We start from the raw sequence: 23332 nt of genomic DNA, 5'->3' as shown, positions 1-23332 counted from the left end.
CCACAGACACTCACCACAGACACACACCAGACACTCACCACAGACACTCACCACAGACACTCACCACAGACACACACCACAGACACACACCACACACTCACCACACACACTCACCACAGACACTCACCACAGACACTCACCACACACTCACCACACACAGCTATGAAATATTATTTTTGACTTCAGAAGGCAGGGAAAGTGAAATATATACTCAAACACATACACACACACACACACACAGTGTCTTTATTGTACATAAAAAAAAGTTACTTACGTCCACGTCCGGTCTCTTCAGGATGTCCTCCACTTTGGCCAGGTCTCCGTTGGCCGCAGCCTTCACCAGCTCTTCGTTAATGTCTCCAGACTCCTGAGTCTCAAACAGCTTCTTCAGCAGCTGGGACAGACGCTCTGAGGACACAGGGACACAGGGCTTTTATCAGGGCGAAACACAACCTTCTCTCTCAGCATGTAATACTGTATGACTATGAGCACAGGGAGTAAATCAACACCACCTCTAGAATAAGGATCAGATAAAAATAATAATACTAATAATAATAAGATGACAACAATCAGTGCTTTATGTTACTTATTTAAACAAATAAGGAGGAAAAAACCTCTGACGTATGTTGGAAGTGGATTAAAGGCAGTATGATGATCGGAAATGTCTCATGAATAAACAAACAAACAAACAAACAAACAAAAACAATAAAATGCATGTTTAAAAAAATATGAACCAACAGTTAAATAAAAAAACCTCATGCAGGTTTAAAAAATAAAACATAAACCTGATGTTCAAACAAAGGACAGAGAGAAAAACCAGACATGATATAAACCAGATACATAATTCAACTTTTAATAATAAGATAAATAATAATAACCAGATGTAGGTTGAGTTAAAACATTAAAAGAAAAAAAAAAGATGAAACCAGAAAATTCTTTTTGAAGAAAACTCAAGTTTTGAACCACTGCGATGTAATTATTATTAGTTCAATTACAGGTGAATGAACACAAATATAAAGACCTTGTATGTGTGTGTGTGTGTGTGTGTGTGTTACCTCCAGATGCGTTAGTAATGGCGGATCCAGCAGAAGCCACTTTAGTGACGGCGGCTGGGTTGTAGGTCCAGGACGTGCCGCACACCTCCACTTTCAGGTCGCTGTCAGAGTAGATCTGCTGCACACGGCCCATCTTCCCCAGAGTCTGAGGAACACACACACACACACACACACACACACACACACACACACACACACGCACACAGTGTAAACGAGAGAGTGTATGTGTGGCTTTTCTGAGCATTCTCACTGAACGTCCTCTTTCATTAATCTCCGCCCTTAAACAAGATATTTACATGAGAGAAAAGAAAGAAAAAGTGTCACGTATGTAAATAAATAAATAAATAAATAAATATTTATGTATTATTACAAATTTGTGTTAATTATTAATTATAACAATTATAATAGTTTTTATTAAGAAGAAGAAGAAGAAGAAGAAGAAGAAATGATTGTAGATATAATTATATTTACAGACACAGAGGAAGATCCCAGAGAAAGAGAGGTAAAGGTTTGGATTTAAAAATAAAATGAAGAACATTTAGAAGGATAATAAACGCATGCTCAGGAGCTCAGAGTCGGTCTCTCAGCTTTATTTCTCGTACAAAACATACCGAGATCGGAAAGCTGTTAAGCCTCGTCCATAGAGGGAGACAAAACACAAACGCAGCCATAAAACTTCTAGCATTTCAGACTCAAGACTATTGGAAGTGAAAGAATAAATTCTGTTTATTAATAAAAAAAAAAAGAAAAAAAAATTCTTTAATTAAAAAAAATTTAAAAAGTCTGAGAATACAAACAAACAAACATTCTAGTCAATTAATATATATTTTAAAGCACCTATTTAGAACCTATTAATAATTAATTTCTAAAAATGTGTCCGTAAAAAAAAAAAAAAAAAAAAAATCAAAAGCAGATTTTATTGGTCATAAAAAGTACAGTTGTTAAAAATAAATGGAAAAAACTTTCTAGAGCCAGTGATAAAAACGTGCAGTAATGTCTGATTATAATATTTACAATAATAAACTGTTGAACTTTTATGTTCTGTATTTTTGTAAAAATTTGTAAACCATTTTTAATGTTTCAGAAAAAATACAAATTACAGCATCAGAGACCAGGAACTAAAAGATATTTTATCCTGTTGTTATGATCGAACAGTGTAGTGTGTGTGTGTGTGTGAGATTACGGGATCATAACGCTCACCGGCAGCATGGCCTCGGCCCACTCTCCATGTCCCCTCTGCAGCAGTTTAATGCGATCGATGTCGTAACAGATCTGCACCAGATCCCCCACCATGAACTGGGAGCTTCCTCCTTCGGCGCCGGCCGGAACCTCGCCGCTGCGCGTCACGTTCGCTTTGGTCAGGACGGCCGGGTTAAACGTCCACCTGTGAAGCGGGACGCGTTTAAATATGAACAATCAGGCAGGAGAAGAAACAAGACTCGTATTAAATGGAAACTTCGGAATTAAAGAGAAAACTCGGGATTTTAAAAACAGAAAACACGGGATATTAAAAACAGAAAACACGGGATATTAAAAAAAGAAAACACGGGATATTAAAAAAGAAAACTCGGGATATTAAAAAAAGAAAACTCGGGATATTAAAAAAAGAAAACTCGGGATTTTAAAAAAGAAAACTCGGGATTTTAAAAAAGAAAACTCGGGATTTTAAAAAAGAAAACTCGGGATTTTAAAAAAGAAAACTCGGGATTTTAAAAAAGAAAACTCGGGATTTTAAAAAAGAAAACTCGGGATTAAAAAAAAGAAAACTCGGGATTAAAAAAAAGAAAACTCAGGATTAAAAAAAGAAAACTCGGGATTAAAAAAAAGAAAACTCGGGATTAAAGGGACATGTGTCTGCTGCTAATTTTGGGGTTCAGTTTGAAGGATCTATGTGGCCGTGAGTGCCGACCTGTTGCCGCTGGGATACTGGACGACGATGTCGTGGTCCTCGTCGATGCCGCACACCGTGCCCGTGGTGGTGAGCGTCTCGAACATGCCGTCCGTCCAGCCGCCATGGCCGTGCTGCAGAGACTGGACGATCTCCAGGTCCAGGTCGATGTTGACCAGGTCTCCGATCTGCAGGCCGCCGGGGTTCCTGTTCCCGTTCTGTTCACCTGGAGGGAAATCGCATCACATACGATTACTAATAATCCCGGACTCTCTTTTCTGATTATATTAAATGCGCGCGCACTGGTTTCCATAGTAACAGATCACCCACAGGTACAAGGACGTTCCACAACACTGAAAGGAAGTATAAACCTGGTATCCTGGTATCAGAGTACATCAACCTGCCATCGATTAGAAGATTGGATCAATATCCTGATTTCCGCCCATGTTATCGCGCCTCGATACGGTCGCATCAGTCCGTAGACATTTCTGGTTTTTTCCAAGTAAATAAATCAAAAATAAAACAAAAACAGTAATTACTAAGGAACTGTAAAAGTGTGAACTTTTCTTTTACTGACCAACTTTAAAAAACTCGACACTGGAGACTCCTCCCATAAATCACGGAAAACATTTGTTTTGTTCTTCGATCTGTTTACGCCAAGCGCCCGAACGCCCTGCCCGAGCTGTTACCATAGAAACGAGACCACATTAGAACGTGTGCATTATAAATATAAGCCTGACTTGCAGCGTCGCTGTTATGAGACGTCTCCTGACCGATCGGGTGGCGCTCTGGTGTAAATCTGTCACGCTTTGATTCAGACCTTAGCTTTAAATCCTGCTCCTAAAGCGGTTCTCTCTGCAAGCTTTCGCGACTAGGCGAGCTGACGCTAATTCTGTGCGAGCAGTGAGACACTTGGCAGGTCGTTATGAGTTTAAATGTCACGTCCATAGCACTAGAATAGCTCGTCGTAAAATATCGGTTGCACAGCAAATAGCAGAGGATGTGCTAATGTGTACCGAATAAAACCGGTACTAATGTATCGACGCTTCAGCTTTACCTTGCCTTAGTATTTAGATTATTGAAATGACGAGCACTTGGTCTTAATTTTAAGAGGCCTGGACGCACTTTGAGGCCACTTTATTGGATTGAGCAGGTTCACTGGGATGTGGAAACGTTATTGAGCGTTTGTTAAGTGAGTACATTCTGTTTACTTCAGCTGGAAGACTGCAGCCAAGACACCAGGCACCAGGACCTGGTCGATTATGGCTCCCAGCCACGAGGGCTTTCAAACCACAAGGCTGAAAAAAGTGCTGCCACCTAGTGGACATCTCACACGTCACCACAGGGGGGTTCATGGAGGACGTCCGGGGCAATGCGATGCAAGAGCAGGTCTCTTCTGTGATAAGCAGAATGAGCTTCAGGTTCCCTCACAAACTGCTGGCAAAACCACCATTTTATATTTATGTTAGATTATTATTAATTTTTTTTCAAATATATATATTATTTATATATATATTTTTATTATGTAAATCAAAATAAAATATTCAAAAGAATAAAAAAGTGTTCTGTATATAATATTAATTTGAAGGACGATTTCAAAGAGTCGAGTCAATTGCTCAAGTGCATCGCCAAGCCCCAACACACACACACACACACACAGTAGTAATACTCACCCAAGACTGGACAGTGGTCTCTGTAGAAAGTTCCCCCTTTTGCATCTTGCACACATTTTAGGTCCGACTGTGAGGTGAAAGGACATACACACACACACACACACACACACACACACACACACAAACACACACATATAGCTACGGTATTGCTCACACCCGATAAAAACAATATATACACTTTTACCTCAAAATAATCACTGTCATGTTCAGGGTTTAAAGTTTGCAGGGTGTCACAAACAACATTGAAAACATAACTCACTTATTATTAACTAACCATTAAAAAAAGCGTCAAACAAGCACAAGCTTTTATGAGGAACAAAAGAATTGTGTGTGTGGTGTGTCTGTGTCTGCCATTAAGTCATTTATAAACTGTAATTAACTGCACAGGATTTATTTTTGTTTATTTTTACTGAACTTTTATAATTTTTTTTGTTACTTTGTCAAAAATTCTTTGCTAATAGATATAAAAATGGTGAAAATAAGAAAATAATAATAATAAAAAAATCATCATCCTGAATAAATCTGATCCAATCCTTTACCAAAGAGAAAAGACATGAACTGGAATTAAAAACTGGAATTTTTTAAATCTGAAATTAAAGAGATTGTTTTTTTTATTATTATTATTAATTTACAAAATATTCACACTTACACCGCTGAACGATATCAGATGTGTATTGATATCTTTTAAAGGAAGAGTAAATCTTTAGCATATCTGACCAGCAAAAGCAGAAGTGGGGAAAATGAGAGCAGAAGTATTTTATTATTGTACTTCCTGTCAATTTATTTTTTTTATTCTGCCAATAATCGAAAACCTCAAAAAGGAACGGGAAGAAAAAAAAGGTTGCTGATTTCTGAAGAAGGTTTTAGTTTAGATTAAGATTTGTTGTCTCAGCAAAGACAGGATTAATCTTTATTATTAAAAACAACCCCGACGTATGCGGCGAATGACCCCCATGTGACGATGTTAATAAGGAAGCCTGGAGGTGTTCCTCCTGCAGCCATCCTATAGGTTCACATTCAAACCCAGCACGATGACTTTTGGCCAATAAGGAGGCGGAAAACTCGGTTAGACAAAAGCGGCACACTTTCTCCAGACAACCATCCCTCCCCTCTTTTCCTTTTTGTTTAGCAGAGGCCACTCTGTCGTACCACGACAAAACAAAAGGAGGCAGAAGATTTCCTTTATCATGTAGATGGAGCTTCCAGCTGCTCCAACAAAAGCGGCAGCACACATGCCGGCTGCTGGGGTTCTCTCAATGGGCCTCAGCCGGGAACAGCTGCCTCTTTGTGAGAAGCGTGTGTGTGTGTGTGTGTGTGTGTGTGTGTGTGAGAGACTCACCATGCCCTCAAAGCCAACCCGGTAAAGGTTCTTGGCCCCGTTGTCCCAGAGGACATAAGCGGCACTGTGAGGACTCGCAGCACTCCAGTCCTGGATCTCCGTCACCTTGAGGTGAAAGGGGTGGAGGTGGATGGTGGGGGTGGATATGGAGGTATAGCACAAAGAACAAGATGAATTGACATCACGTGTGCACGAGTCTACACAGCAAGCTCACCAAGAATAAAGTATTGGCCTTCCTTTAAAGGCCCGCTGTGCTAAATTACACGATATCTCTCGTATTTCACGGCAATTCAAATTTCCAATAATAAAAAAAACAAACACCTGAAACGTTTTATCCGCTTTCAGTTATTATTAAAAGTGCAATAATCAATAATTAATTTCTTACTTTTATAGAGGGGAAAAAAAGCAACAACTCAGATTTAAGTTTATTAAATCGGCAGGAAATCCAGGAAAATGTCATTCAATACTAACTAAAATCCTGTGGGCGGAGCTTGAAATGGGCGGGGAAAATCCTCCCATCCAATTAGATGATCTTCCCTAATGAAGATGACCTGTTTAACTAATTACCTGGTAGAGATTTTCCCTCATCACCACTATCACCTCTCTTTTTTCTCTCTCTTTAAAGTTAGTACTGTGCTCTAGTGTATAGAGGTGTGGTGTATACAGTTGTAGTGTATAGAGGTGTGGTGTATACAGTTGTAGTGTATAGAGGTGTGGTGTGTAAAGCTGTAGTGTATACAGTTGTAGTGTATAGAGGTGTGGTGTGTAAAGCTGTAGTGTATACAGTTGTAGTGTATAGAGGTGTGGTGTGTAAAGCTGTAGTGTATACAGTTGTAGTGTATAGAGGTGTGGTGTGTAAAGCTGTAGTGTATACAGTTGTAGTGTATAGAGGTGTGGTGTGTAAAGCTGTAGTGTATACAGTTGTAGTGTATAGAGGTGTGGTGTATACAGTTGTAGTGTATACAGTTGTAGTGTATAGAGGTGTGGTGTATAGAGGTGTATAGAGGTGTGGTGTATACAGTTGTAGTGTATAGAGGTGTGGTGTATACAGTTGTAGTGTATACAGTTGTAGTGTATAGAGGTGTGGTGTATACAGTTGTAGTGTATACAGGTGTGGTGTATACAGGTGGGGTGTATACAGTTGTAGTGTATAGAGGTGGGGTGTATAGAGGTGTGGTGTGTAAAGCTGTGGTGTATAGAGGTGTGGTGTATAGAGGTGTATACAGTTGTAGTGTATAGAGGTGTGGTGTATAGAGGTGTATACAGTTGTAGTGTATAGAGGTGTGGTGTATAGAGGTGTATACAGTTGTAGTGTATAGAGGTGTGGTGTATAGAGGTGTATACAGTTGTAGTGTATAGAGGTGTGGTGTATAGAGGTGTATACAGTTGTAGTGTATAGAGGTGTGGTGTATAGAGGTGTATACAGTTGTAGTGTATAGAGGTGTGGTGTATACAGTTGTAGTGTATACAGTTGTAGTGTATAGAGGTGTGGTGTATAGAGGTGTGGTGTATACAGTTGTAGTGTATAGAGATGGGGTGTATACAGTTGTGGTGTATACAGTTGTGGTGTATACAGTTGTGGTGTATACAGTTGTAGTGTATAGAGGTGTGGTGTATACAGTTGTGGTGTATACAGTTGTGGTGTATAGAGGTGGGGTGTATACAGTTGTAGTGTATAGAGGTGGGGTGTATACAGTTGTAGTGTATAGAGGTGGGGTGTATAGAGGTGGGGTGTATACAGTTGTAGTGTATAGAGGTGTGGTGTATAGAGGTGTGGTGTGTAAAGCTGTGGTGTATAGAGGTGTGGTGTATAGAGGTGTATACAGTTGTAGTGTATAGAGGTGTGGTGTATAGAGGTGTATACAGTTGTAGTGTATAGAGGTGTGGTGTATAGAGGTGTATACAGTTGTAGTGTATAGAGGTGTGGTGTATAGAGGTGTGGTGTGTAAAGCTGTGGTGTATAGAGGTGTGGTGTATAGAGGTGTATACAGATGTAGTGTATAGAGGTGTGGTGTATAGAGGTGTATACAGTTGTAGTGTATAGAGGTGTGGTGTATAGAGGTGTATACAGTTGTAGTGTATAGAGGTGTGGTGTATAGAGGTGTATACAGTTGTAGTGTATAGAGGTGTGGTGTATAGAGGTGTATACAGTTGTAGTGTATAGAGGTGTGGTGTATAGAGGTGTATACAGTTGTAGTGTATAGAGGTATGGTGTATAGAGGTGTATACAGTTGTAGTGTATAGAGGTGTGGTGTATAGAGGTGGGGTGTATAGAGGTGGGGTGTATAGAGGTGGGGTGTATAGAGGTGGGGTGTATAGAGGTGTATAGAGGTGTGGTGTATAGAGGTGTATAGAGGTGTGGTGTATAGAGGTGTGGTGTATAAAGGTGTGGTGTATAGAGGTGTATAGAGGTGTGGTGTATAGAGGTGTGGTGTATAGAGGTGTGGTGTATAGAGGTGTGGTGTATAGAGGTGGGGTGTATAGAGGTGTGGTGTGTAGAGGTGTGGTGTGTAGAGGTGTGGTGTATAGAGGTGTGGTGTGTAGAGGTGTGGTGTATAGAGGTGTGGTGTGTAGAGGTGTGGTGTGTAGAGGTGTGGTGTGTAAAGTTGTGCATCAATGTTCATACCTTTCCTCTCCTGCCGTTTCCTCCATCCTGGTCCTCCCACTGCCAGTCCACCCCTCGCACCACACGGCCTCCTGTAAAAATTCCTCGCGCTGTGATCTTCTTGGATTTGCGCCGAGATTCTAAAAGGACCCTGGACACAAAAAAAGGACGTGACCAGATGACAGCAGGCTGGACGTGCTGTAAAATGTCTAACATAGTCACAAAATCACAATATTTACTCATTTAAATCTTTAATCTTTAAACGCTTAATGAGGATGACAACGGCGACTTAAATGTCATGGTTAATATCGAAAAAGTGGAAAAATAAAATAGTTCTGCGATTAAAAACGTATAAATTCTAGTAGCTTGTTTGACGATCCGGATCTTATTTAACTTCTTTTTCAGTGCAAATCCACTGAGACAAAATAAATAAATAAATAAATAAATAAATAAATAAATAAATAAATAAATAAATAAATAAATAAATAAAAAACCCACAGAATCCACATGTGAGATCTTTCAGGTTAAGATTCCTCCCTGTTAAGCCACTGATCTTGCCCAAAACACACACATAGCCGTCAGCTTTATTGTCTCCAGCCTGCTGGGGTAGACGAGGCAGCTGGCAGGCAAAGGGAAAACGAAAAGCAATTCCTTTACAGAGAGGAGAAAATCCCGCCTTAGCGTGGAGCGACGCTCCCGAGAGAACGGCAGTTTACGCGGAGCAGCTGTTAGACAAACCCATTGTTTCCTGTGTCACTATGAGACTTGTTACCGAACGCAGGAATCACGGCACGAGAGCGCTCTAACCAACTGCTGGCCTTTTCAACATTAATCGCCTCACCATATGGAGACAGGAGACGTCATCCAGCCCCGGTGTTAGTGTTAAAGTACACACTGCTTATCCTAATATGGAGACATTAAATACAAGAGATGTTCATGTCAAAAAAAACAAAAACAAAAAAACAAAAAAAAAAACCTGTTTGCACTTCGTTGTGATGCAAATCCTGGTCTAAATGAAACCTCGCTCTATCTGCATTTAACATATGCGTTAAAAATGATGCAGTGATTCAAGCTACAAGGAAAACATCACGTCGCTTTCACATTATCCGATATTCTGACGTGAAAGCGACTCTTGATTTGTTTTTCTCTTATGTGGTGCGACTCGGATTCAGAAAGCAAACAACAAACCGACCAAAAGTCACATTAACACGCACTAGGGCCGGACGATATAATGACGTAATGTCGATATTGTGTCTGTCTCACATAAAGTAAGACACCAAGCACCGACATCCCATAATTCATTTATAACATACGCAACATAGACAACATGCACAGCGTATGATGGACATGTTGTAAATGTTGTGTATGTGTACTTTTTTTGGTCAATGCTGAACCACTCACCTCTCGCTGCCTGGCGTGGTGATGCGGTAGAACCTGTGTCTTAGGTGGTGTTTGTCTCCGTGGTAACAGGTGGTGCAGAGGTCATAGTTGGTGCACTCAGCACATTTCCAGCGGATGCCGATGATGGGCTGCTGCCTGCAGGTGTCACACATGGTGCCGTCGTGCTTGATACCTATAACAAAGAAACACAGGGTCAGAGGTCACGTCTGTCGTTTGTATGGAAGGAGTCTCCAATGTCCGCGGGTTTTTGCTTACTTGCATTCGAGAGAAAGGTAAAGTAAGGGAAGCTGGGGAGGAAGGGAGGAGGGAGGAAGGGAGGGAGGATGCAAGTGACTGTTTATGTCTGTTAGAATGAAAGTGATAATAGGAACTAGCTTGATTCTTAAACGGATAATACATAAATAAAGTTTTTCCCTCACCGACGTTCCATGAAATCCAGACATTTTTTAGATCCGGATTTTTCTGAAGCTGCTTTGTGACGGTGTTAAAAGTGATATACTAGTAAAACTGAACCGTACGTATTTCTTAAGCCATGCTGAAATACCAGCTGTGATGGCAGAATAGGAGTTCTTAAACGTTATGAAATTTGGCTGCTCAAGCGGTTCCTCGTTTTGAGAACCGAACTTCTTGAACTTAATCCAAACTAGTGCACGAAAGCGAGACAGAAAGTAACATGGTCGCAACAAACCGCCAGCTTCGTTTCAGCCTTTCTTTATTCGTTATTCATTTATTCATCATAATTTTCTCAACGTTTCATCTACACCTCACTAAAACGTGTCCAAAACACAGTGAAGCAAACCATCCCAAAACTCCACCTCCTTCACACTAGGCACCTTTAGCATTATTCACTTATACACAATATACACAATTTCTCAGAAATAACACACCATTCAGTATAATCGTTTCGTTTGACTGATTTGGGACACAGTGACTAAGGGGCTTTTTACACCTGGTCACTTCCTGCGTTTTCTGTGATCAGATAGCTATCCGATGGTAAAAAGACCAGGTCTAAATGCCCTCCGAAACGTTTTCGAGACGGATATAAATCCGATGGTTCAAACCCCTTCAGGAGGTGGTCTGGGACGCGTTTCAGATGAAACTGGACAGGTGTAAACGCATGTGGTTGTTCAAGCCACATACGTCAGCGCTATACTCCTCCCAAACGGAAGTACGTCACTCGCAGGTGATCTTTCACCCAGGCGTCTCGTCGGGTCTTAAAACGCGCTGCTGCTGCCAGCGAAAACGTTTGCAATGATTGCGTTCTGAAAACCGCACACACCAAAGTGTGTTCCATTTCATTAAAAATGAAGTAAAATATATTTGCATTTTGGGCAAGAGTAGAAAGATCGGATCGATATCCGATTCGCCAAGATGCATTTATGTGGCCTGATGTAAATGGAACAGTTTTAACAAATCAGATAGCTATCGGATCAGAGACAACACACGAAGTGACCTGGTGTAAAAGACCCTATGATCTTGGATACAGTTTGAGTGGTCTGTGTATGTGCATTGGCTGTTCATACAGAAACAATAACACAGCATAGACTTTTTTTTTTAAATAAAGCGCATTCATATCAACATGTGGTTTGATTTTACAGCCGGAACTACTTTCATATTAATAATGCACATTTACTGACCAATCAGATTCGAGCATTTACGCCCGAATTGGTCTGACATTTGAAAAGCCAACCATTTCGATGAATTTAATTAATATGCAAATGAGCACTATGTTTACTTTCCCTATAAAGCGTCTGCAGGTGAGCAGAGTCAGGAGGGGTCGTTACCTGTAGGCGCGCTGTCCAGTATCCGGACGTCGTAGGCCCCGGAGCAGCGGTAGTTTGCCGCGGTACCGTTATCCCATACCACGACCACCTCCTCCGGGCTCTCGAAGCTCCTCACGGTGCCTACATGTCCCTCACCGCCGTCCTGCTTCCCCCACTTCCAGTCCGGGCCGCGGATTACTCGAGCGCCCACTCCTTCCATCATCACCCTGTTATTCCTCCCGCTGCTCATTTAACGATAATCTCTACATAAAAATACAAATAAAAAATAAACGAGAACAACCGTTTGTTAGCAAAGCATGCTAATCGCATCACAAGCGACTGTAACCGTTATCCTTAGCTGAGTTAGCTAGCAAGCTAATTTGTTTTTAGCTTGGACACAGACAATAAAAATAAGATGTCAGAATTAAACAAACAAACAAAAAAGACGCCATAAAACGTTCATTAGTAAACTTATTAGCTACGTTATATGTTTAAACAGACAAAACACTAAAGGACACAAATTCACCACAGAAGTGTTTGCTAGTTTGTTCCTAACTAACGGTTTAACCACTTTATCTGCTCTTTGGCCTACCCGTAAACACTCAAAATGGCTTTTTTATTAGCTTTTACTAATTTTTACTGATATAAATAAACTTCTGTTGTTTTTTTAAGGCTTATAATTTATTACAGACGTGTTTACATACGACTTAAACGCTTTTTTCTGGCTAAATCACTCACTCTCTCGTTAGATAACCGTTTACAAAGTAAGTTATAAAGCAGGTTAACTCGAGCACAGCAAGTAAATAGACACAAGTAGGACACGTAAAGACAAAATAGACACAAAAAAAGGACGTTTATCTCGACTCGAGGCTCAACAGATGGATCCGGGCTCCTGTTTCTTCCCTGTAATAAAAAATAAAGAAGAAAAGAAGAAAACAAAAGCTACAGTAGCTAAAGTGGCTACAGGGGCTCAGTTTTAGTGCTGATGTTTGTCTTCAGTTCCAAAACAAGGAATTTTTACTAGCTTTAGGAGACAGTTTCCGTTTACTGAGATGTAAACAAATCGAAATGAAATGAAAATAAAAGTGAAATGACATATAAATGTGAGTGTAGGTGCAGAGCAGCAGGTTTGTCTCCTCCTGTAAAATTCCACATTTGTGTAAACAGCAGCTCGGAGCTCAGAGCCTTTTGTCCCACACACCGGTTAAATCTCCAGGGTTTCTGTTCGGATCATTAAGGTTTACTTACTTCCAACCTGCCTTATTGTTTTCCTTTAATTCCCTCTGAAGGTCGCAGATTAAAGAGAAACCCCGATGATCTGTGAGGAACCGCGCCGATGCAATGAGCTGAGACTCGGATCAGACACAGAGAGTCGCCATTACAGCGGCCTGCAGCCTCCCTCCTGCCCTCCCTCCCCGTGACGTCACACATAAACACATACACATACACACATATACATACATATAATAATAATAATAATAATAATAATAATAATAATAATAATAATAATAATAATAATAATAATGGTAAATTATACTATGTAATTGTTTTTGTGAAATAATTTACGACTAAATAAATGTACAATACTATACAAAATATCAAAAATATTTAGATTAGTATATAACAGTTTACAGTCGAACAAACATCAAAATAGTGATATAATCTTGTGATAGATAGATAGATAGATAGATAGATAGATAGATAGATAGATAGATAGATAGATAGATAGATAGATAGATAGATAGATAGATAGATAAAACTTTATTTCATTAACAGATAAACAAATTCTAGCACAACGTTAAGTGAGATACTACTACTACTACTACTACTACTACTACTACTACTACTACCACTACTACTAATAATAATAATAATAGTAATAATAATAGTAATAATATGATGATGATGATGATGGTGGTGGTGGTGGTGGTGGTGGTGGTTATGATCAGAAAATATTATTTTAAATAAAAAGAAAATGAAAACTTTAAGAAAATACGTGATAAAAACACAATAAGTATTTACTTTATTACCTGTGATTTTGCAATAATGTGATATAATGAAATATATATATATATATATATATATATATATATATATATGTGTGTGTGTGTGTGTGTGTGTGTGTGTGTGTGTGTGTGTGTGTGTGTGTGTGTATTTCTGGAATACATGGAATATTTTTATTTGTTATTATTTTTATTTTAACGAAAAAAGTGTTGCACTTGAAAAGAAAAAGAAGTTCACTTAATTATTGTAATAAGGCATTTTATCTCAGGCGTGCGATATCACAGCGACCACAAGGGGCGCTACTGCATTAACGCTGGCGGAAGCTACTAGAAACGCTCGCTGTTAGGATTAGCTTGGAGGACGCCGGTGGAGGACGTTTCATTTAAATTAACACAACTAAATCTATTTAAATGTGTCTTGTCACTTAGAAGTCATCGTTTCTGTATCGGAAATGTTTTCTTTCTCGTCTACAGTACAGCCGCAGGTAACTGCAGAACCGTGCTAGACAACTGTGCTAGCTAACCGTGCTAGCTAACTTTTTAGCTGTCTGTCAGCAGTTGTTATTTTGTACAACATTTGTAATCGGAGTACTATCTGATTTTTATTCACTAGCTTGTTACTTGGAGTTTAACAACTAGTTAGTATTTGAGATTAGAAGCCTTTAGCATTACTAGGTCGTAGCCATTAGCTGGTTCCATCCTAAAATGTTCACTTGTTGTATAAGTAGTGCACTGAGTAAAGTGAGGAAGTTGTTATTCTATAATATTTGTAGTGAGCTTATATAAGGAGCAGGGAGATATTTAGGATCGGGCCACTTAGTTTAAGGCCTGTAATAACGGAACAGACTTTATATTTATTTGAATGACAAGACAGTTATATATTTTCAGTAAACGTTCAAAAATGGTAGCAGATTAAAAATAATCTTGAATATATAACGATTTTGAGGTTGATCGTGTTGCGTCAGAAGCGTAATTGTTTCACTGCGCATGCGTGAACTGAACACCTTGAATGAACCTAAACATCATTATTCATTCTCAGGTCACCGTTCCACTGAGTCACCTGATCAACACCTTTCACTCTTTAAAAGGCTCGGTGGTCAAACTAAAGCACAGAGAAAGGAGAACAGAGCAAGAGCTTCACGTCACAGAGGTACACCTATAATGTTACCATTGAAACCCTGGACATGTACACAAGACAGGGTTAATGTGCCTGGTCTAACCACTGACCTGTTTGACAGCCAGACCGTTACATTGTCGGATTTTGATGTGTCTCATTCACAATTTGTCAGTTTGATCGCAATTTAGTGTTATTGTTACTCCTGTATCTAGACGGGGTTTCCTCCGAGGTTCACGTTTTCCTCCGAGGTTCACGTTTTCCTCCGAGGTTCACGTTTTCCTCCGAGGTTCACGTTTTCCTCTCATCTGCTGAAAACATGCCACTAGCTGGATTGATGATTCTAAATTGCCCTTAAGTGTGAATGAGTGTGTGATAGATTCTGGGATGTGTTTCCACCTCACCAAGACCAAGAAGACAGATAAATGCGAATTATCTTATATATACTTAAAATGTCTATTTAAAAAAATGAACACCGACAAGGAGGATTTGAAAGAAAAAAATCTGGCTAAGATGTATATATCTGGTTTAAATTAAAAAAATCCATCACAGCAATGAAGTCAGTTTAACTGAGTTTTAAATCTAAAAAGTTCTAAAAAGTTACTAAAAAGTTCATTTAAAACGATATCCCATTATATGGAGCATCCCTGAAAAATGTATATATTCAAGTCTATGTATTCATAGCATGATGGATGATTACTGAGTGAGTGATTTCAAGTGAAATATAAATATACCCTGTTCTAATAATATCTGCAAACCTTTTCCCTGTGTTTGTGTCACACAGCCATCATGGACCCTCAAAGATATGGGACTGACCGATCTGGGAGTGGGACAGCTGGACGAACTTATGGACAAACTGCTGCCGTGTGTAACTCAGGACATGTCTTTGAAAGCCCACAGAGCTGAATCACACCCGTGGAGGACATCCTACCTGTCCACTGACTCCTTTTATCACAACAAATATGGTGAGACAAATGCAGAACAGAGTTAGTAAGACAGGGCGTTTCTGTGGTCTCTACACATTTAATTAAAGGTCGTATATGACGCAATGACGCACAACTTTATATGCCTTATTTTTTACCTACAATAAATGGGAACTAATTGCAGGCAGGAACTACAAGTGTATATGGGGAACTTCAGTCTGAGAAATCATTTGAGAAACTCCTTTGGATTTTACCGTATGTCTAATTTGCATAGAAATACAGAAATCCTGGTTTAAAATAGAATATAGTAGATTTGTTATACATACAGTAATAAATCATATCACATAATAAATTCGCTTAGTGGTTAGCACGTTCACCTCACACCTCCAGGGTGGGGGGTTCGATTCCCGCCTCCGCCATGTGTGTGTGGAGTTTGCATGTTCTCCCCGTGCCTCGGGGGTTTCCTCCGGGTACTCCAGTTTCCTCCCCCGATCCAAAGACATGCATGGTAGGTTGATTGGCATCTCTGGAAAATTGTCCGTAGTGTGTGAGTGTGTGAGTGAATGAGAGTGTGTGTGTGCCCTGTGATGGGTTGGCACTCCGTCCAGGGTGTATCCTGCCTCGATGCCCGATGACGCCTGAGATAGGCACAGGCTCCCCGTGACCCGAGAAGTTCTGATAAGCGGTAGAAAATGAGTGAATGAATTCGCTTTGTCTCATGTGACTGTCTGTGTAATGTAAACATCTTAGAATTATTATTTGTTATTATTTATTTGTTTTATTGTTTGCATATAATATATAATATATCACAATAAAATCGCTTTGTCCCATGTGACTGTAATGTAAACATCTTAGAATTCTGGATGTTCCTTTAAATCTTGCTTTCGTTGAAAGCACAGAAGAACGTTTGCTGTTTATTGTTATTATTTATTTGTTTTATTGTTTTTTTTTTTTTTTTTCTCCAGGTTTTTCTCCAGCCAAGATGGGAGCCGTATCGCCGTTTTTTTGCAGACAGAGCCCTTCATCTCTACAGGCCGTGTGTGCCGATCTGAACGTCTGGCCAGGTAACCTGCACCATACGTCCGGAATCTGGATGTTTGTATCACGCACAGTCACACAATCACATGATTTGGATTATTGGCAGATAAAAGTTTTACTTTTTTGTTTCAGTCTTGATCCAAAGACGAGGCTTTAAAACCCTGAAGTCCAAAACGAGGCGTCTGCAGAGCGGCTCTGACCATTCACCAGAGACGGACACGCTCACTCCATCTTTTATAAAGGTCTGATCCACGTGCGAGTGTAATTCTACTGAACCTGTGTGTGTGGGTGGGGTGTGGGTGGGGGGGTGGGGTGTCATACATCCCCAAAGTTTTCTTACAGTTTTGCACCACTTCTGCCTCCGCAGGGTTTACTCAAGCGGGACAAAGGTCAACTTCCTGAGACTTTAGACACTCTTCTAAAAAGCAGAAACATTCCCGACGCAAGTCACGACGCTTTCAAGACAGGTTTCGCAGAGGGCTTTCTGAAAGCTCAGGCTCTCACACAGAGAACACAAGGTAAGACACACCAGTTTTCATTCCGTTTTAAATCTTTATTCATAATCACAGTATAAAACAGGACTAACGTTTGTGTGTGTGTTTCCTCTATAGAGTCGTTACGGCGAACACGGCTGATCCTGCTGATCCTCTTGCTGGTTGGATTGTATGGACTCTCCAAAACGCCGTTTCTATCGGGTAAAGCTACTGATAGGACCAGTTTAGCACTTTTTAAACACCTGTGCTGTGTTTGTTCTGCAATCGCGAGTGCCTCAGTACCGTTTGTGCACGTGTGCTATCTAAAACATAACATATCTGAAGTTAATCACATTATACGGTAATATTCTAACTCCTGTGAGCATGGCACGGGTTTTGTGAAGTGCAGTGTGTGTGTGTGTGGTGTGCAGTGTGCCTTTGGTGTGTGAACTGTAATCTAACCGTTCCGGACAGTGCGATTCCGAACCACATCAGGCCTGGATTCGGCATTGGACCCTGTCCAGATAAAAAACATCACCTTCGAGCACGTGAAAGGAGCGGAGGAGGCCAAGAACGAGCTGCAGGAGGTAGTGGAGTTCCTCAGGAACCCGCAGAAGTTCACAGTCCTAGGAGGAAAACTCCCTAAAGGTAAACCCGTGTAACGGTTCTTTCTTTGTGTGTGTGGAACACGCAGCACGTGTGGTGCTTGGGATGGTAATGAGGTGTTTCCTACTCTGTTTCCTCTGCAGGGATTTTGTTAGTCGGACCTCCAGGGACGGGGAAAACTCTACTGGCACGCGCAGTGGCCGGGGAAGCTGATGTGCCTTTCTACTACGCATCCGGATCAGAGTTTGACGAGATGTTCGTCGGGGTCGGAGCAAGTCGCATCAGGAACCTTTTCCGTAAGTTTCGAGGTTACGAAAAGGGGATTAGATCAGATTTAGGATAAAGTTTTTATTGCGTTCCTGCCCTCCGTGTTTCACCCGCCAGTTTTTGAAGGAAGTAAAAGAACCTTCAGTAACGTTCTTTACACGGTGAAGCTGAGACTGAAAATAAAACCAAACACCGCGTTTAACCAGAGACTTCATCCTTCTGCTAGATTTAGTTTTGTCTCAGAATCGCAAACATCACCCCATCCTCAAAAATCTGCTCATAGCAGCTAGATTACATCATAACGTCTGCAGGAAGTGATGAATTCTGGACAGGAAATTAGGTCTGTCGTTATATGCAGAATATTTTATTTTGCTTACATTCAATAAAAAGAAAAAAAAAATTTCTTTGCTCGTAACATTTGCAATCCCAAAATCTTCAGTTTAGATATCATATAACAAAACTGTTTCATTTCTTTATCAGGGGAAGCCAAAGCAAACACGCCGTGCGTGATCTTCATCGACGAGCTCGACAGCGTCGGAGGGAAGAGGATCGAGTCTCCCATGCACCCGTATTCCAGGCAGACCATCAACCAGCTTCTGGCTGAGATGGACGGGTGAGTGACGAGTGAGCCTCAACCCTTCATCTACACACTGCACTCGTGTTTGTGATGAATCTGTGTATAATGTCGTCGTCGTTGTTGTGTGCTTTCTCTAATCTGCAGATTTAAACCCAACGAAGGCGTGATCATTATCGGTGCTACAAACTTCCCCGAAGCTTTAGATACGTGAGTATCTCCAGCCAAGGGTTTCAACTACGACTGAGATGACTTGAAGCGGTCACGTTTTATGTAACGATGAGTCAAAGTCAAGATCAGTTCCTTAATCAGACCGGCGATCAAATCTAGAAGGGTTTTTAAAAAACGCACTTTAAATAGTCACACTTTAGTTTGGAATTTTTTTTTTTACTTTACAGTACAGTATAAACAAAGACATCAACACAACAATCTAAACACACACACACACACACACACACACACTACTTTATAACCTAATACCCTTGCTTAGATAAACCCCATTAGAGGGTCTGATACGGATCACTGATACGGATCACTACAGGTCCTTTTTTTTTGTATCATCTGCACTACTCCTATTACAGCTCGCCAGTCGATGACCTCTAAGACTCACTGAATAGACCGTTACAGATAATAGACCTGAATAAATAATGAATCCGACGGGTTTCGTGTTTCTGTCCCGCAGCGCCCTGATCCGGCCGGGGCGCTTCGACGTGCAGGTCACCGTCCCACGACCCGACGTGAAGGGACGGACAGAGATCCTGGAGTGGTACCTCAAAAAAATCAAAGTAGACCCAGGTATAGTTTTGTAATTAAATATCGCGTATTAAAACAAAGCGTTACAGAAATACACCTCCGTTAAATATTTATTCCACCGTTTACAACAGTCAGTCCGTCAAAGGTATTTTTTTAAAGTATCGTTTCCACACGTGCAGCCGTGGAGGCCGAGATCATCGCCAGAGGAACGGTGGGTTTCTCCGGAGCCGAGCTGGAGAACCTGGTGAACCAGGCTGCTTTGAAGGCTGCTGTCGACGAGAAAGACATGGTGACCATGAAGGAGCTGGAGTTCGCCAAGGACAAAATCCTGATGGGTTAGAACCACTTTCATTCAGATACATTTAAACACAAATTTCTGGAGATTCTCTAGACCTCATTATTATGAGGACAGGTCCCCCGGGGGACGTTTACTTTTCCTATTCTTACTATAAAACAAAGAACAAGAGAGGACAAAGAAGACTGAAACTTCCTTTTTTTTATGTTTCTGTCTCCTGAACAGGCCCCGAGCGCCGGAGTGCAGCGATAGATAAGAAAAACCAAGTGATCACGGCCTACCACGAGTCAGGACACGCCATCATCGCACACTACACCAAAGACGCCATGCCCATCAACAAGGCTACCATCATGCCGAGAGGCCCCACACTGGGTCACGTGAGTCAGGCTGATCCTTGTGTTAGCGCACGTTAACACATCCATCTGTAAATAAAGTCCTACAAATAAATTTAAATGAATTTAAATAAATAAGTTAGCTTTTTATACAGATTTTACCCATCAGGTTTGAACCCTGATGAATCCTTGACTCTGATTGGTCAGAAGGCTTTGATTATTATTATTAGTAGTAGTAGTATTTTTTTTTGTTTGTTATAAACGAACAAAAACACAGAAATAAATCAGTTTTATATGAATGCTCTCGTTTTAATATTGTTTCTATAGCAACAGCTCATTTGCCGGGATTTCTGCGGCAAAAAGGGTTAAAGAAAGCATGTCGTCATCGTTATGGTGAAGTTTTCTTTCAGTAGATGTTTAGTTCATATTTCTGACCTTTTGTCAGACTCCCTTATCCAGAGTTACATTTACAGTATCTCTTATTGAGGGTTAAGGGCCTTGCTCAGGGGCCCAGGATTTGCAGTTTGGTGGTCCTGAGATTTGAGCTCACAACCTTCTGATCAGAACACCTTAACCACTGAGCGACCACCACCATTAGATAAAACGTCTGGATGGAGTCTCTACTGTTAAAGCTTTGTAACAGGAGAGGGGGGAAATAGAGAGAAAGGTGAAACCAATCATCAGAAAGTGTTTCATGGACCTTCATCAGCTCCTTCATTTACATAAGAGCAAGAGGAACATCACACACCTGCGATGACTAACTCTGCTGTGTGTCTGGTCGCATCCCACAACCCCGTTAATCATCACCGTCCTGTCTTTACACCATTACTTTGGTTTGTAGCCAGTTCCGTTATTTCTCTCCTGAACGTTCTCGCTCTTCGTCTTGTCCCAGGTGTCCATGCTGCCAGAGAACGATCGCTGGAGCGAGACCCGAGCTCAGCTTCTGGCTCAGATGGACATCAGCATGGGGGGCCGCGTGGCCGAGGAGCTCGTTTTCGGGAATGAAAACATCACCACAGGTGGATGTGTGGGATATAAAAGAGTCCCTTTATACTGATCTCATCTGTACAAACCTACTGAAAGCTTTAACGATGTTACACGTCACAGCCATTATCTGGTGACAACGGTGTTCCGTCTGAAATGACATTTTAGAATCTCTTCCAGTGTCTTGAAATAAAGTGTCAAGACTTCTGTCAGCTGTCGTAGTAATATGTGAGAAATAAACCGAAATAGAATTATTAACACTTTAAGCAGACACACGAATCATACATTTGAAGCTACACCAAGTGAGGATCTGTGGTGGTGTTTTTTTAATCAAAATGCTTTCTTGCGTCCCGACAAGGTGCATCCAGTGATTTCGAAAGTGCTACAAAAATCGCCAAGATGATGGTGACGCATTACGGCATGAGCGAAAAGGTTCGTTTTGTCGGATGACGTCGAACAAAACAGCAATAATTTTTTAACCATGTGAAGTCGTCTTCATCTTAAATCTGTGTAACTTCCTTTTTGATCATGTTAATGAGGCATTGAAAGGAGTCTGATAACTAAATTATTTGTAATTTTATTTTGTTTCAATCAAACATTTTGATAAATTAAATTGTAATTAAATTATTTTTTTTTAAATTATTTACTAATTTTAATTGAATTATTTATTTTTTAACCCTATTTCTTTCCCCTTTATATTTTCTATTTAATATATAATAATCATTTTTTATTTTATTTTTAGAATCTGTTCTAAAAAAAAAAAAACACCCTTCAATTCTGCGAGAATTTGTCCAGTTACATAAACAACAGTATTACAAATATTTGTGTTTATTATTGTAATTAGTGCTGATTATTTACATCGCTCACTGTCGCCAGGGACTCGCCATTGTTTTTAGTATGCGTTTATATATATATATATAAATATATTCTGATTTTCATTGTCTAGCTGGGTGTCATGACGTACACCGATCTGTCGAAGCAAAGCCCAGAGACTCAAGCAGCCGTCGAACAGGAAGTCAGGACACTTCTGAGAGTGAGCTTCATCCTCAGCATCCACTGATTCACCCCTTATACACGTTTACATGATGCCTAATTCATCAGGATTCCTTCACACGTGGTTGTTTTCCTTCCCAGGATTCGTACGAGCGCGCTAAAACTCTCCTGAAGGCTCGTGCGAAAGAGCACAAGAACCTGGCTGAGGCTCTGCTGAGGTACGAGACGCTGGACGCCAGAGAGATTAAGATGGTCTTGGAGGGGAAGACGTTGGACAGCAGATGAGTGTCAGTGTGTGTGTGTGTGTGTGTGTGTGTGTGTGTGTGTGTGTGTGTGTGTGTGTGAGTGAGAGAGAGAATGTACATGAGCAACAAAACATCCTAGCAAGCTTCACCTCCTTATGTATGTAAAGGTGAACAAAGCACACGTGTTTAAATCCACACTTCTCCTTAATTCCCGCTCACCTTAAAGGCATTTCTAACTACATTCTCCACAGTGGAGAGGTGACGTACGTCGAGAAAAAGCGACACGTAATCGCCGCTCACGGCGGCCGTCGACGCACTCTGTAGGTATAACGACCGCGACGTGTGTTCAGAGCACAAGCTGTCACGTGAAGATAAATAAAACATTTTCATTTTTAACATACTGATTCCTGATGGATAAGCAGAATCTACTCGATTGTTCATACCGACTTGACCAAAGAAAGGGTCAGACAGTAGAAATCCGAATCAGGTGACGTAGAGCCAGAAAAAACAGTCGCAAGGTCTGAAAATGTCATTTTACAGTATATAGTTCTCATTTCCACCAGTCGTGGTGTCATGAAAGTAAAAATAAGAGGCGATATCTTTAAAAATGTATAAATGCTGTATCACATCTTGAGGAAAACCAATATATGTCATCCACAATCCTAAAGCCTGCTGGTTATCTGCGTGTTGCTGCATTAGTGAAATAATACTTTATTCTTAAAGCTAAATTCAGTTTGGTTTGGTCAGCCCCTTACCCCTTATGTTTGGTTCTGTATATATCAATAAACGTACAATATATTGCAAGATTTTATCTTTGTATATAGATGTATAGAAGAATGTAAGCTTGGGGTTCGATGGATTTTTATTTATAATGGAGCTCGTGCATCACGAACGATGAACGAGTGAAAAAACCAATAAAAAATGATGATAAACCGATTTCAAGAATTTCTTTCTTTCTTCTCTTACATGGAATTGAATCTCATCAATTTTGTATCACTACACATTATA

At 40.5% G+C, this 23332-nt stretch overlaps 2 protein-coding genes across 11 annotated transcripts in view; one reads left to right on the top strand and one right to left on the bottom strand.

Moving 5' to 3' along the window:
• mib1 (MIB E3 ubiquitin protein ligase 1) overlaps positions 1 to 13140 on the bottom strand; it is a 54513-nt gene extending 41373 nt beyond the window's left edge. For 7 of the 8 annotated variants that reach the window (XM_047806308.1, XM_047806310.1, XM_047806313.1 and 4 more), the window contains exons 1-10: positions 12973 to 13140; positions 11746 to 11987; positions 9962 to 10133; positions 8582 to 8711; positions 5956 to 6060; positions 4617 to 4683; positions 2965 to 3169; positions 2256 to 2439; positions 1056 to 1200; positions 275 to 408 (exon numbers count right to left, since the gene is read on the bottom strand). In XM_047806308.1, coding sequence (XP_047662264.1) covers positions 275 to 408; positions 1056 to 1200; positions 2256 to 2439; positions 2965 to 3169; positions 4617 to 4683; positions 5956 to 6060; positions 8582 to 8711; positions 9962 to 10133; positions 11746 to 11974 — 1371 coding nt within the window. In that variant the 5' untranslated portion in view covers positions 11975 to 11987; positions 12973 to 13140. Of the gene's footprint in view, positions 1 to 274; positions 409 to 1055; positions 1201 to 2255; positions 2440 to 2964; positions 3170 to 4616; positions 4684 to 5955; positions 6061 to 8581; positions 8712 to 9961; positions 10134 to 11745; positions 11988 to 12462; positions 12628 to 12972 lie in introns of all 8 variants that reach the window. The other variant, XM_047806309.1, reaches the window with a different exon arrangement.
• An 873-nt stretch (positions 13141 to 14013) lies between these two features.
• Positions 14014 to 23260, top strand: yme1l1b (YME1-like 1b). 3 transcript variants are annotated; one of them, XM_047806323.1, is made up of 19 exons: positions 14014 to 14212; positions 14767 to 14877; positions 15626 to 15806; positions 16730 to 16828; positions 16935 to 17044; positions 17170 to 17320; positions 17414 to 17497; positions 17750 to 17923; positions 18025 to 18177; positions 18629 to 18761; positions 18870 to 18932; positions 19405 to 19517; positions 19655 to 19810; positions 19996 to 20147; positions 20995 to 21121; positions 21445 to 21518; positions 22033 to 22119; positions 22221 to 22370; positions 22401 to 23260. In XM_047806323.1, exons 1-18 carry the CDS (start codon positions 14180 to 14182, stop codon positions 22362 to 22364), a joined length of 2145 nt encoding a protein of 714 aa, XP_047662279.1. In that variant the 5' UTR covers positions 14014 to 14179; the 3' UTR covers positions 22365 to 22370; positions 22401 to 23260. The 3 variants fall into 3 exon arrangements, with proteins under 3 accessions (XP_047662279.1, XP_047662280.1, XP_027021915.1); XM_047806324.1 differs by having other exon boundaries at positions 22221 to 22392; positions 22426 to 23260; XM_027166114.2 differs by having other exon boundaries at positions 22221 to 23260.
• The last annotated feature ends 72 nt before the right edge of the window (positions 23261 to 23332 follow it).

Source organism: Tachysurus fulvidraco, chromosome 22 (genome assembly GCF_022655615.1).
Source record: "Tachysurus fulvidraco isolate hzauxx_2018 chromosome 22, HZAU_PFXX_2.0, whole genome shotgun sequence".
Classification (NCBI taxonomy): domain Eukaryota; kingdom Metazoa; phylum Chordata; class Actinopteri; order Siluriformes; family Bagridae; genus Tachysurus; species Tachysurus fulvidraco.
This window is presented reverse-complemented; position numbering and strand designations above follow the sequence as displayed.